At 41.9% G+C, this 14,804-nt stretch overlaps 1 protein-coding gene across 3 annotated transcripts; it reads left to right on the forward strand.

The window, feature by feature from the left end:
• Window positions 1-16: 16 nt before the first annotated feature.
• Window positions 17-11,967, forward strand: LOC105870936 (E3 ubiquitin-protein ligase RNF113A-like). 3 transcript variants are annotated; one of them, XM_012763925.2, is made up of 2 exons: window positions 17-887; window positions 10,716-11,967. In XM_012763925.2, the coding sequence occupies exon 2, from the start codon at window positions 10,879-10,881 to the stop codon at window positions 11,905-11,907; it is 1,029 nt and encodes a 342-aa protein (XP_012619379.1). In that variant the 5' UTR covers window positions 17-887; window positions 10,716-10,878; the 3' UTR covers window positions 11,908-11,967. The 3 variants fall into 3 exon arrangements, with proteins under 3 accessions (XP_012619379.1, XP_012619380.1, XP_012619381.1); XM_012763926.2 differs by having other exon boundaries at window positions 17-175; XM_012763927.2 differs by having other exon boundaries at window positions 17-109.
• The last annotated feature ends 2,837 nt before the right edge of the window (window positions 11,968-14,804 follow it).

Raw genomic sequence — 14,804 nt, forward strand, 5'->3', positions numbered from 1 at the left:
GTTGCATGTCGGGATGGAGAGGAGTGGAAGGCTTAGAGACGGCGCAGTGCCTTCTGGGATGCAGAGGGGCGCCACCTTCCGTGGTGCCTGAGGAAATCACGTTGTCAAGGTAACGGTTGCTTGGCGTCGTGGGAAAGTGGCTGGATCACTGAGAAGTGGCAGCCGTGGGCGCCGGGTGAGGCTGCACTTGGTTCTCCGCCGCCTTCACCTTTTTTGGTTCATTCGCTCTTATGGGGATAAAATAGGGCCAAGGCAGACTTTTTTCCTCACAGAGACCTGAGGGACCTCTTACGTTTTCTGATCCTTAATGGTGGATTGAAAAGTGACGAAAAGCTAGAGTTACAGAACTCTGGTATATTTTAAATGTACATTTAACACATTCGAGCTTTTAATTTGTACACAGAAATCCCATATTTTGTTCCTTAAAGGATAATTACAGGATTTATGCAAATACTAAGGTGGTCTGGGAAGTAGATGCAATTTTAAAGTTTTTTGATGTTTTCTTCCTTTGGGCCTCCAAATTCTATTTGAAGATGGCCTCAAAAGCCCTTGTAAATGTGACCTGGCCCAACGTCATGGTCAGCAAACTCACCCTTAAGAGGTAGAGACAGACCTTAAGAACTGGCAGATGCTTGTATTGAACAATGTGAATTTTATTGTCTGCTTTAAAGTTAAAATAAAAATCCAGCAATTCCACAACTAGAAATGAAATGAAAGTCGGGGTATGGCAGGGTGAACTAGCAAAGACTTTGAAGGAACTTGCCAGAGAAATGTGAGAGAAACCAGGGACATGTGGTGTTCACAGCAGAAGATGGAGAAGAGTTTCAGAGAGGATCTGAAGACAAAAGGAGTGGATCTGGCAGAGAGGGACAGGAGAGAGCACCCAGGTCAGAAACAGAAGTTCTGGGGATTCAGAGAACTCTGAGAAGTCAAAGAAGTCTTTATGACTGGAGCATGGGCGGTGTGGCTGGGTGGGAGGCTCGAGCAACATGACTGGCTCATGAAGGGACTACGAGAGCAGGGCCAGTGCCAAGGGCATGTTGCCCAGGGCTGTGCACTCATTTCACACTGTCTCACAAATCACGTTAGCTGGTCCTGCACAAGAGGGACCGTGTTTGTGGAAAGAAGGTGAACCCTGTCTTGCTCACATTAATGTTGAGGGGTCAGTAGAAGACACAGGTGGAAGTGTCCAGGAAAGCAGTGGTCCTTTCAGGTTTGGAGTTCAAAATAGAGATCATGTAGGTACCACATTTCCCAAGGGAGGAAATGCAAGCTTAGGAAGTGAAGGTATCCGCCCAAGGTCATTCAGCTTCTAAGTAAAGCAGAATGGATTTTCACCAAGCAATCTGGCTCCCGTCCCAGTCCTCTGCTGAAATCATGCTCCACTGCCTAATGAAAGGTGGACAGGCCCAGGCATGCAGCACTTGCTTCCTCGTCTTATGAAAGACTGTTGTGTGACTCTAGGACAGTGCCAGGCAGATTTTAGTTCTATGAAGGGAAGAGATTTTAAACCATTAGAGCTGTCCCCGCACTGAATGCTTTGTGTAATAGCCAAGCCTCTGTTAGCATTATGGTGAGAAGCCCATTCTCTGCAGGTATACACACTTGGTTTACTTCCAACCTTTGTACAAGCCACTTTATCTTGTTATGCCTCTCTTCCTCATTTGTAAAATGGGAACAATGCTAACTGCATAAAGTAGTTGTTGCTTTAAATATTTTTAAATTATTTTAAAATTGTAATGGTGGTACAGCTAGTTCTGCAGTTTTTCACAAAGCTACATGCGGTCTTATATCATTCACCAATAGCACTACTAGTATTTGATGTGAAAACTAACTGATGTGAAGACTAAATATTCATACAAAAAAACTGCACATGAATGCTTATAGTAGCTTTATTCATAGTTGCTAACAATTAGAAACAACGAAGATGTCCTTCAGTAGGTGAATGAATAACACACTGGTACATCCATGCCATGGGATATTATTCAATGATTTTAAAAAATGAGCTATCAAGCCATGAAAAGACATGGTTGAATCCTAAATGCATATTGCTAAATGAAAGAAGCCAGTCTACAAAGGCTACACATCGTATGATTTCAATTTTATGACATTCTAGAAAAAGAAATCTATAGGGACAATAAAAAGATCAGTAATTGGCAAAGATTCAGTATGGGTGAGGTAGGGAAGGTTGAATAGGTGGAGCACAGGGTTTTTTTTTTTTTTTGAGACAGAGTCTCACTTTGTTGCCCAGGCTAGAGTGAGTGCCGTGGCGTCAGCGTAGCTCACAGCAACCTCAAACTCCTGGGCTCAAGCGATCCTCCTGCCTCAGCCTCCCGAGTAGCTGGGACTACAGGCATGCGCCACCATGCCCAGCTAATTTTTTCTATATATATCAGTTGGCCAATTAATTTCTTTCTATTTATAGTAGAGACGGGGTCTCGCTCTTGCTCAGGCTGGTTTTGAACTCCTGACCTTGAGCAATCCGCCCGCCTCGGCCTCCCAAGAGCTAGGATTACAGGCGTGAGCCACAGCGCCCGGCCAAGCACAGGGTTTTCTTAGGGTGGTGAGACTATTCTGTATGATCCTGTACTGGTGGGTACATGACACTGTGAATTTGATATCACAGCATAAAGAGTGAATCAATGTATGCAAATTAATGGAAAATTACTTCAATGTTGCTGTAATCCCAGGATGAGATTCAGAATGTGACAAAACTATTTGACAATTTTACAAATATGTGAAACAGCCTCATTGAAGACAGTGTGTTGGAGCAGGGAGATGATGATACAAGTAGCTTGTCAAAAATCAATTGACCATATATGTGAAGTTTTATTTCTCGTCTCTCAACTCTATTCCATCGGTCTGTATGTCTGTTCTTATGCCAGCATCAAACTGTTTTGATCACAGTAACTTTGCAGGAAGTTTTGAAATCAGGAAGTGTGAGTCCTCCAACTTTATTCTTCCTGTTCACTATTGTTTTGACCGTTAAGGGCCCCTTTCAATTCCGTATGAATTGAAGATAAGCTCTTTTGTTTCTGTAAAAAAAAAAAAAAAGGCCATTGAAATTTTGATAGGGGTTGCGTTGAATCTGTAGATCATTTTGGATAGTATTGCCATGTTAACAATATTAAATTTTCTGATCCATGAATACAGATGTCTTTCCATTTATTTAGGTTTTCTTTAATTTCATTCAGCAATGTTTTGCCATTTTCTTTTCTTTTTCTTTTTCTTTTCTTTTTTTTTTTTTTTGAGACAGAGTCTCACTCTGCTGCCTAGGCTACAGTGCTGTGGCATCAGCCTAGCTCACAGCAACCTCAATCTCCTGGGCTCAAGAGATCCTACTGCCTCAGCCTCCCGAGTAGCTGGGACTACAGGCATGTGCCACCATGTCCAGCTAATTTTTTCTATATATATTTTTAGTTGGCCAATTAATTTCTTTCTATTTTTAATAGAGACGGGGGTCTCACTCTTGCTCAGGCTGGTTTCAAACTCCTGACCTCGAGCGATCTGCCTGCCTGGGCCTCCCAGAGTGCTTAGAATTACAGGCATGAGCCACTGTGCCCAGCCCTGTTTTGCCATTTTCAGTGTCTAAGTCTTCCAGTGTACAAGTCTTATGCCTCCTTGATTAAATTCATTCTTAACTATTTTATTCTTTTAGATGCTATTATAGATGAAATTGTTTTCTCGATTTCCTTTTTGTATTGTTCATTGCTGGAATATAGAAACAGCTGATTTTTGTGTATTGATCTTGTACTCTGTAATTTTGCTGAATTCACTTATTAACTTTACTAGGGTATGTGTATGTGTGCGCATGCATGTATTCTTTGGATTTTCCATGTAGAGATACTTTTTACCCTTTCTTTCCAATTTGGATGCCTTTTATTTCTTTTGCTTGCCTAATTGCTTTGGCTTCAATGTCTAGTACAATAGCTGTGGTGAAAGCAAGCATCCTTGTTTTGTTCCTGATCTTAGGGTGAGAGCTTTCATTCTTTCACCATCAAATATGATATTAGCACTTTTATCATGTTGAGGAAGTTCTCTTCTTTAGTTCACTGAGTGTTTTTAGCATGAAATGGTGAGGGGTTTTTGTCAACTGCTTTTTCTGCATCATTTAAGATGATGATGTGGGTTTTGCCCCTTTTTCTGTTCATGTCTTGGTTTACTAGTAGTTTGTTGAGGGGTTCTGCCTCTCTATTCATACAGATGTTGGTCTGTAGTTTCTTTTCTTGTGTTTCCTTTGTCTGGCTTTGGTATCTGGATAATATTGGCCTCACAGAAGGAGTTAGAAAGTGTTCTCTCCTCTTCTATTTTTTTGGAAGAGTTTGAGAAGGATTGGTATTAATTCTTTAAATGTTTGGTAGAATTTACCAATGAAGTCAACTGGTTCTAGATTTTTCATTGTTAAGAGGTTTTTTGATTACCTATTCAATCTTTTTCTTGCTATAAGTATGTTTAATTTATTGTCAATTTATTGATCTTTTCAAAGAACCAACTTTTGTTTTCATTGATTTTATCTATTTTTCTATTTTGTTTATTTCAGATCTAATCTTTATTATTGCCTTCCTTATGCTAGCTTTGGGTTTAGTTTGCTCTTAGTTTCATGTTCCTTAAGATGTAAATTCAGGTTATTGATTTGAGATTTTATTTTTTTTATGTGAGTATTACTATTTACAGCTATAAATTTCCCTTTGAAGACTACTTTAGCTGCACTCAACAAGTTTTTGTATGTTGGGTTGTTTCTTTTTTCATTTTTGTTCACCTCATATATTTTTTCTTTTTTTTTTCTGCCCCTATCCACACCCAACAACAATATTTATTTAGAGTTTTACATCAGGGCTATATTAACTCCCCTGCCTTCTCATAGTTAGTCTGAAGAGATCCAGATCACTTGGACAACCCGTAGAACACCACACGTATCTGTTAAATTAATTTCATGCTGGTCAGGACAAGTAAAGAAAGGACACTGCAGCACATCCTGGCTGCAGAGAAAGCAGTGCACCACTAGGACCATAGGATCCAGCAGATCCTCTGATGTTGAAAGAATCAGTGGTAGGAAAGATACAGTATGGAGCTTATGACAAGCACCAGTGGGAGAATCACAATGAAACCCCTGGAATTCTGGCACAAGGTCATGTCATCCCCTGCATAGAATTATATACCTTGTGAGAAATAAGTTTCTAGCTCGTTACTGGGCCCTGGTAGAGAGAGAACGCTTGATCCTTGGGCACCAAGTGACCAAGTTCAGAGTTGCCAATTATAAGTTGGGTTCTTTTGAACCCACCAAGGAATAAAATTAGATGGGCCCACCAGCAGTTCACTGTAAGTATAATCAAACCCTCATGGGACCACAGGGCACAAGGAAGCTGCATGAGCAGGTGGCCCAGAGACCACCATCACAGGCAACATTCGCACCAGAATCCCCGCCCAGTTTGCTCCCAAGGCTGTATGGTGGTCCCTTAATCTAGCTGAAGGAAGAGGAAAAGACTCAAGCTAGGTTTATGGATGGGTTGGCTCAGGACATAGATGGAAGTCAAAACTAGACCACAGCTACATTATAGCCACTTTCAGGGATGGTGTTAAAAGACAGTGGAAATGGAAAATCTTCCAATGGGTGGAGCTGCAAGCAGTCATCTGTTTTGTGTAGAAGAAAAAGTGGCCCAAGGTGAGAATACATATAGATTTATGGGGAATGGGCAGTGGTCTGTCTGTCTGGTCAGGGGTATGGAAGGAAAAGAACTAGAATGTAGAAACAAGGAGGTCTGGGCTAAAGGCATGTGGATAGACATAAGAGTAAGAGCAACAGAGCAAACACCAAGCTCCCAATATGGCATTATATCCTGAGGAGACCAGTTGGCCACTTGATGGCAATTCAGCCACAATTGGAAACCTTCTGTTCTGCAAAGGTCACTGGTTTGTCCTCACAGGGCTAGATACCTACTCTGGGTATGGGTTTGCCTTTTTGTGCCTGCAGTGTCTCAGCCAGCACCACTATCCAGCAGCTTATGGAATGCCTTATTTACATACCATAGTATTCAACCAGAGGATCCATTTTATACCTAAGGAGGTGTAGGAGTGGGCCCATGGCCATGGGATCCAATGGTCATATTACATACCACACCATCCAGAGGCAGCCAGCATCACAGAATACTAGAACAGCCTTCCAAAGACATAACTGAAATGCCAGCTTGGAGACAATACTCTGAAACAATGGGATGCCATACCATTTGCTCCCATTGACCACCTGGGTGGATATCATGCTTCCCATTTCTGCAGCTCTGGGCTCTGCAAGGTTGGAGATCCTGGTCCCCAAAGAGGACACGATTTTTCCAGGGGACAAAGAAAAGGTCCCAGTGAACTACAAATTATGGCTGCTACCTGGGTGCTTTGACCTCCTTGTGCCCAGGGACCAGCAGGTTTGAAGAGGAGTCACTGTGCTGGCAGGAATGATTGACCCTGGCCAGCAGGAAGAGACAGGGCTGCTTTTACACAATGAGGACAGAGGCAATATGTGTGGAACCAAAGAGATATGAATGGATGCCTCCTGCTACTCCATTGCTCATTGCAACGGTGAACAGACACATGAAATACTCCTGTCGTGGAAAAGATTGGAATATCAAGGATTCAGGGCCATCAAGAATGAGGTTTGGATTACACCATCAGGTAAGCCATCAAGAGCTGCTAAGGCAGGAGCCAAGAGTCAGTAAATTTAGAATGGAAGGTAGAGGACAGAAAGGATGAATACCAGTCACAGCCCCAAGATCAATGGCAGCAATGGAGGTTGCAGTTTATCCCTCCAACTTTCCCTTTTCCAGGGTTCCACTCAGGATGAGAGGCCATGGAGCTGCTCCCCAAACTTGTGTGGAGAAGTAGATGTGGTGCAAGGGGTGGGCTGAGGTAGCCACAGTTGGGCCTCTCAGATCTCCTCCTGGGGGAGGCACAACTGCCCAATGGCCCCAGCTGCTATGCTCTGAGATCCCTCACCATATTCATGCCAAGACTATATATACTTCTCATGAGCTGCTTGCAGCTGATAACTGAACACAGGAGGGATTACTAAGCAGACCTGTTCCTTGGAGATGCAGGACTCCTCTGTTGGGTGACTTTGGCTTGAGTACTCAACATCTGCCTTGTTGAAACTTTCTTAGAGGCCAGGCATGGTGGCTTATGCCTGTAATCCTAGCACTCTGGGAGGCCGAGATGGGCGGATCACTCAAGGTTAGGAGTTCGAAACCAGCCTGAGCAAGAGTGAGATCGCGTCTCTACTAAAAATTGAAAGAAATTAATTGTCCAAGTAAAAATATATAGAAAAAATTACCCAGGCATGGTGGCGCATGCCTGTAGTCCCAGCTACTGGGAAGGCTGAGGCCGAAGTATTGCTTGAGCCCAGGAGTTTGAGGTTGCTGTGAGCTAGGCTGATGCCACAGCACTCTAGCCAGGGCAACAGAGTGAGACTCTGTCTCAAAAAAAAAATAATAATAATTAAAAAAAAAAAAAAAGATGGCTGGGCATGGTGGCTTATGCCTATAATCCTAGCACTCTGGGAGGCCAAAGCGGGCAGATTGCTTGAGGTCAGGAGTTAGAAACCAGCCTGAGCAAGAGCGAGACCCCATCTCTACTATAAACAGAAAGAAATTAATTGGCCAACTAATATATATAGAAAAAAAAATAGCTGGGCATGGTGGCACATGCCTGTAGTCCCAGCTACTCAGGAGGCTGAGGCAGGAGGATTGCTTGAGCCCAGGAGTTTGAGGTTGCTGTGAGCTAGGCTGACTCCACAGCACTCACTCTAGCCTGGGCAACAGAGTGAGACTCTGTCTCAAAAAAAGAAAAAAAAAAAGAAACTTAGAGCTGCACAGCAGTCTAAAACCTTCCTTCACTCTCTCCTTCACAGGGGTTAGACCTGTACCACAGTCTGATGGGTCTCCTGGCCTCCCGTATTTTCCCCCTAATCAATCCTTTGTACATCCAGTCCCATTTTGGCATCTGCTTCTTGGAGGACATGAATTTAACTCCAGTCATAGACTTGGAGTTCGATGATTTTTCACAAACTGAACATACTCATGTAACCAACACCCAGATCAGGAAACAGAACATGAGAGGCACCCAAATGCCCTACACTGTGCTACCTTCTACTTCCTACCCCTCAAAGAGAATCACTAAACTGAATTCCTACATCCTGCATTAGTTTTGCCTATCTTTGAACTTCCTATGAATTAAATCTCATAGCATGTTTTGTTCAGAACTGTGAAGGGTCTGAAATGTTACCCCACTCACACCGATTTGTATTTTTATACCTGAATACTGCAGAAACATGAAGCCTCTAGGTCAAAGGTAAGAGTTCTTTCTTGATACCACCAGATTGATAGCCAGAGTATAATCATTGTATCGGTGACAGGCAATGCAAAGAGAGAGGGATTGAAACTTTCCACCTGAGTGCTAGGTTATACCCCATAAATGGCACATGGATAACAATGGATTTGCTCCATTTATATGTAAAGGAGAGGAGCATTTGCCTTCTCCTCCCCCCTCAAAAGGAGGGAGAAAAACCTCTGCTCCCTGGAGAGAGAATAGAAAGGATCTTAGTTCTTACCCTAACCTGTTAGAATTATAAATACATTCCTTCAGAAGCTGGATAAGCCCCAGTGTCTTTGGCTTTATGACCTAAAGAAGTCTGGACTTCATCTCTTCTGATAGGTAAATACCTGGGGAGATAACACTCAGTCCTCCTTGAACCTTGGGAACTTAACCCACAGGCCTAGTCTGGGTTGTAACCATTTGGTTTTCTTAGGGAGATAAGTTTTATTATCCTTTTGGAAAAGACAATTTTACTTGACCAATGTCTACAGATTAAAGTATCATGGTGTGCGAGAAGTAAAATATTTCTAGGGGAAGTGATAGCAAATATCCCCTATCTTTATATCCTGTAAATTTCCACATTTTAGGAGGTTAGGGCTTTTTCCAGGAGTACTTCCAGGGAAATTTTATTAATATTTCTCCCACACAGTATGCTTTCTTTTGTGTCTGGCTTCTTTCACTCAACATTATGTTTGTGAAATTCATTCATATTTTTGTGTGAATGTTCATTCTCATTGCTGTACGGAATATATCATAATTTATCCATTCTATTAATGGTGGGGATTGGGTAGTGCAAAAATTCACCAAGTGCAAAGGTAGGGAGCAACTCAAAAGACTACCCTCACTTCTGACTCCAATTACAAGTTCAGGGCTTCCAAAGACTGCCCTCAGGTTTGGTAATTTATTAGAGGGATTCACAGAACTCAATGAAAGCTTTATAACTCACAGTTACAGGTATTACAGGGAAAGAATACAGATTAAAATTAGCCAAGGGAAAAGAGACAGAGGGCAGAGTTTAGGAGAGTACCAAATGTGGAGTTTCCAGTCATGCTCTTCTTGTGGAGTCAGGGCAGCATCACTTTCCTGGCATCAATGTGTGACAGTATGCACTTGCTATTGCCAACTGGGGACACTCACCTGAGTCTCAGTGTTCAGAGTCTTTATTGGGGCTCCATCACATAGGCAAGGTTGACTGCGCCTGTGGTTGATACCAACTTCCAGCCCTCAAGAGATTGTGCTGATACCAGGTGAACCAAAATCCCCACCTTAAATCATATTATTACTACTTGGCTGGCCCGACCTCCAGGCAAAGATAATCACTTCTATCAGCCATGACATTCCAGGGGCTTAGAGATTACCTCCCAGAAACTGAGAGCCAAGTCCGGACCTCTCTTTGGGCAAGGTTAAATTTTTTTTTTTTTACCACACAAGTAGTTTCTAGTTTTTGCTGATTATCAATAGTACCACTATGAACATCTTTGCATATTGTATTGTTATATTAATATTTTATCTGTTTGATCTATTGGTTACTAAGAAAGATGAGTTAAAATTTCCCAGTCTGATAGTGGGTTTGTAAATTCTCCTTGTAGTTTTATCAAAATTCAATTTCTATTTTATAGCTGTATTATTAGGTTTAAAATGGTTAAATCTTCTTAGTGAATTGAATCTTTTGTAAATATATAGTAACCCTCTGTTCCAGTCACTATGGTTGCATAACAAATCATTCCCAAAACATAATAGCTTAAAATAAGAATAGTTTTATTATATCATGGTTTCTGTGGGTTAAAATTTGGGAATGTGCTCAGTTGAGTGGTTCTGTCTTGAGGTCTTTTATGCAATAACATCTGGAATAGTGCGGGGTTAGAAAAGCTGGGGGATGGCTGGACATCTCTCTTCTGGTAATCTCAGCGCTTGTCCATGTAGATTACCTTTGTGGGTCAGTTTGAGCTTCTTCACAGTATGGCTACCTTAGAGCAGTTGGGCTGCTTACATGACAGCTCAGGACTCCAGCTTGAGTGTTCCAGAGAGCAAGGTAGAAGTTGGAATTGCCTTCTTTGCTAGAGTCACATATCACGTCTGCATTCTGCCACTTACAAGCATATCACAAACCTGCCTAGATTCAAAGGGAGGAAAATTAGATTCCTTTCATCATGCATGAATGACAAAAATTATAGAAGACCATGGTGGGACAGTGGATATTGTTACTGCCATCTTTGAAAATGTAGTCTGACATATCTTCTTTATCTGAATTAATGCTTTTTACCTAAACTATTTGATCTGATGTTAATATAGCTCAACCAAACTGTTTTGGTTGGTATTTATCTGTTATATCTTTTCCTTTTTGTATCCTTATGTTATAGGCATGTCTCTTGAAAACAGAATATAGCTGGATATTTTTAAAAACCAGTCTAGCTCTTTCATCAGCCTCTTTTTGCTTCGGCTCATAGCTGATCGCACAACGTGAAGCGGAGAAGGCCCCGTGCCACCCAGCCGCCACAGCCGTTCTCAAGCTCAGCCTCTCACATGGCAGAGCAACTTTCTCCAGGAAAGACTGCAGACCAGGTGTGCACCTTCCTCTTTAAAAAGCTTGGGCGGAAAGGCGCTGCAGGCCGCAGGAAGCGCCCGGCAAGCGCCCCAGAGCCGGGAGAAAGCGGCGGCAGTAGCGATGAAGGCAGCTCTGTGGTCCGACCCGAGAAGAAGCGGGCGACCCACAATCCGATGATACAGAAGACCCGCGGCAGTGGTAAACGGAAGGCGGCTTACCGCGACCTGAGTAGCGAGGAGGAAGAGAATGAGCCCGAGAGTCTCGGCATGGTTTATAAGTCCACCCGCTCGGCGAAACCCGTGGGGCCAGAGGATATGGGGGCGACATCTGCATACGAGCTGGACACAGAGAAGGAGCGTGACGCACAGGCTATCTTTGAGCGCAGCCAGAAAATCCAGGAGGAGCTGAGGGGCAAGGAGGATGACAAGATCTATCGGGGAATCAATAATTATCAGAAATACATGAAGCCCAAAGATACGTCTATGGGCAATGCTTCCTCCGGGTTGGTGAGGAAGGGCCCCATCCGAGCTCCGGAGCATCTACGTGCCACCGTGCGCTGGGATTACCAGCCCGATATCTGTAAGGACTACAAAGAGACTGGCTTCTGTGGCTTCGGCGACAGCTGCAAATTTCTCCATGACCGTTCAGATTACAAGCATGGGTGGCAGATCGAACGTGAGCTTGATGAGGGTCGCTATGGTGTCTATGAGGATGAAAACTATGAAGTGGGAAGCCATGATGAGGAAATACCACTCAAGTGTTGCATCTGTCCCCAGACCTTCCAAAACCTAGTTGTCACCAAATGCAGGCATTATTTCTGCGAGAGCTGCGCACTGCAGCATTTCCGCACCACCCTGCGCTGCTATGTCTGTGACCAGCAGACCAATGGCGTCTTCAATCCAGCGAAAGAATTGATTGCTAAACTGGAGAAGTATCGAGCTGCACCAGAGGGTGGTGCTTCCAATTTCCCAGAAGACCCCGATGAGGGTCCAATTACCACTACTTAGGTTTCCCACAATTCTCAGATTTAAAAATAAATGTTTCGTTGTTCTTTTGGAAAAACAAAACAGTCTGATCATTTTTTTCCCTTTAACTGGACAGTTTAATTCATGTACATGGATTGTGATGGATGATATATTTGGATCTTCTATGTCTTCGAATTTTCTGGGTTTCTCCCTTGCCTTCTTTGTTATTTTCTTTTGGCTTAAATTCTCCACACACCAATTCCATTTTTCCCCTCTACTAGTTTATAAATTATGTACTCTATTTCTGTTCTTTTAATGACTATCAAAACATTTTAAGTCATGCATTTGATTTAGCAATCCCTAAAGTTGATCATTATCTTTACTGTCCTCAGCAACAATATAAAGATCTTAATATACTTAGACTCCATCTGTTCCCTCTAGACTTATATACAACTGTCACATTTTACTTTTATCTTTTTTATTTTTTTAATTATTAAAAAATTTTTTAAAACTTTACCTTTTTTAGTTTTTTTAATTCTTTTTTTTCTATTTTTCTCAAATATTACTTTTATCTTGATCCAAATACCTTCTACAATAGTGGTATTGTTTTATGTACTCAGTATTTGTTTATATTTATCCTCAGACTTGCTATTTTCTTTGCTCCCCATCTTTCTCACATCTTAGACTTTCCTTCTAGGATCATTTTCTTTCTTCTGGAGTAAGATTGTGTTGCAATTAAACTCCACGTTTTTGATTGTCTGAAAATATCTTTATTTTACTATTCATTTAATTAAAAAAAATTTTTTTTGAGATAGGGTCTTGCTTTGTTGCACAGGCTAGAGTACAGTGGTGTCATCATAGCTCACTGCAGCCTCAAACTCCTAGGCTCAAGCAATTCTCCTGCCTCAGCCTTCCACTAGCTGGGACTACAGGCAGGCGCATGCCACTGTGCCTGGCTAATTTAAAAAAATTTTTTGGTAGAGACATTGTCTCAGAGTCTTGCTATGTTGTCCAGGCTGGTTTCAAACTCCTGGCCTCAAGCGAACTTTACACCTTGGACTCCCAAAGTGCTAGGATTACAGGCGTGAGGCACTACACCTGGCTTTAATTTTTATTTTTGAGCAATAGTTTCACTGGGCATAGAATTCCAGGTGGCTAGTATATTCTGCCAACACAATGAAAATATAATTCTAGTGTGTTCTGGCTTCAATTATCATTTCGATTGTTGAGAAGTTATCTGTCAGAATTGTCTCTTTGTAGATACTGTCTTTTTTTGTTGTTGTTTTATGATAGTCTTTTTAATATTTTCAGTTTTGTTATGATATATCTAGGTTTGGATTTCTTTTTATTTATCTGGTTTGAGAGTCATTGGGATTCCTCACTCTGAAGATTGATGTCTTTCCTCAATTCTGGAAAATTCTCAGTCATTATCTTTTCGAATATTTATCTCTTCTTCATTTTTACCATTTTCTTCTTCTGTAACTTCCTTTAGACTTATGTTGGACTGTCTTACTCTATGCCTCTCAATATCATGTATTTTTAAAAATCACATTTTTATTTATCTAACTTTCAAAAAGAAGCATAATATTAGTATGGATGGACTGATTGCCAAAATTGAAACCAACTATCATATTTGATAAACTATCAAAAAAGATGATGTTAAAATTTTAGTTTCTCCTAAGGACAATTAACATGGACATGTGAGTATCTGAGCAATTGGTTAAAATGTGGTTCTTTTTTTTACTCTAATTCCCCAGAAGACACTCATCCTCCACAAGTTGCTTAAAATCAGTGTCAAACCAGTAGAACTCCCAGAGCACAGGGTTATTTATTTAAGAATAATTACAAGATCTGATAGTAAGACTATATTTTGCTTTGAAAGAAACTGCCAAACTGTCTTCCAAAGTTGGCTGTACCAGTTTGCATTCTCATCAGCAATGAATGAGGGTTCCCCTTCTTCATCAGCAATTAGTATTGTCAATACTTTAAACTTTAGCCATTCCCACAGGTGTTTGGTGATATCTGGTCATTTTAATTTGCAAGTCCCTGATAGCATATATCAGTGAGAACAGTGGGAAGGGAAGCACTCCCAGAATGGCAGTATGTAGCAGAGGAAGGTGACTTGGCCACTGACTACTGTGACCCTAGGGTAATCCATTGTCCCCTTTGAGCGTGTCTGTTCATTAGCAAGCTGGGGATGATGTAGTTGTTCTGAAGACTAATTGAGAAAGGTATATATCCATTGCTTGGTATGTAGTGGGCACTTGGTGGATATAGCTTGAGTCAGAATCTGTTCCATGAATGCAGACTGTGGGCCAGTTACTTGATCTACTTTAATCTTCATAGAAACCCTCCTGCACGTGGGGCTTGTTATGATCCCACTAGAGATAAGAAAACTGAGGCAGAGAGAGAAGATAATATGTCTAGTGTATATGAAGGTAAGTTGCATGTTCTAAGTCTGAGCCCTGGTTGATCTGACACCAAGGCCATGTCCTTCTAGCTCAGCCATTTCTGGCCTCCAGGACCTGGAGGCATTGTCTTTTCCACTGTTTCCCTGCCAGTTTCCTTTCCTTGGCCACCTCCAGCCTTCACACAAAGGAGAGGAAACTGGGCCCAGTATTTACTTTGGAGTTGGATCAAGAGCTCCACAAAATATCCTGTAGATTCAAAGCAGCTCCAAGGGTAAGTCTGGGCAGTTCTCCTGGAACCTGCCACAAGGAATCCAGTGTGTCCCCTCCAGGGGTCCTGGTCAGGATAGCCAGTGCCTGAACAGGGAGGGAGCACAGGGGAGAGAAAGGAAGGCTGTCAGACAGGATAACTCAGATCTTGTCATGGAATTGTCCCATATTTCCCAATATGTCTTGTGGCACATACAGGTATGTTTTCTTTTTCTTAGCTGGGATCCAGATCCTTTTTGTCAACTATATCCCAATAAAGCC

This window comes from Microcebus murinus, chromosome 22, assembly GCF_040939455.1.
Source record: "Microcebus murinus isolate Inina chromosome 22, M.murinus_Inina_mat1.0, whole genome shotgun sequence".
Classification (NCBI taxonomy): domain Eukaryota; kingdom Metazoa; phylum Chordata; class Mammalia; order Primates; family Cheirogaleidae; genus Microcebus; species Microcebus murinus.

What these genes read in the sequence shown, in the direction of transcription:
- LOC105870936 (XM_012763925.2), top strand. Translation starts at nt 10,879, where the DNA reads ATGGCAGAGCAACTTTCTCCAGGAAAGACTGCAGACCAGGTGTGCACC.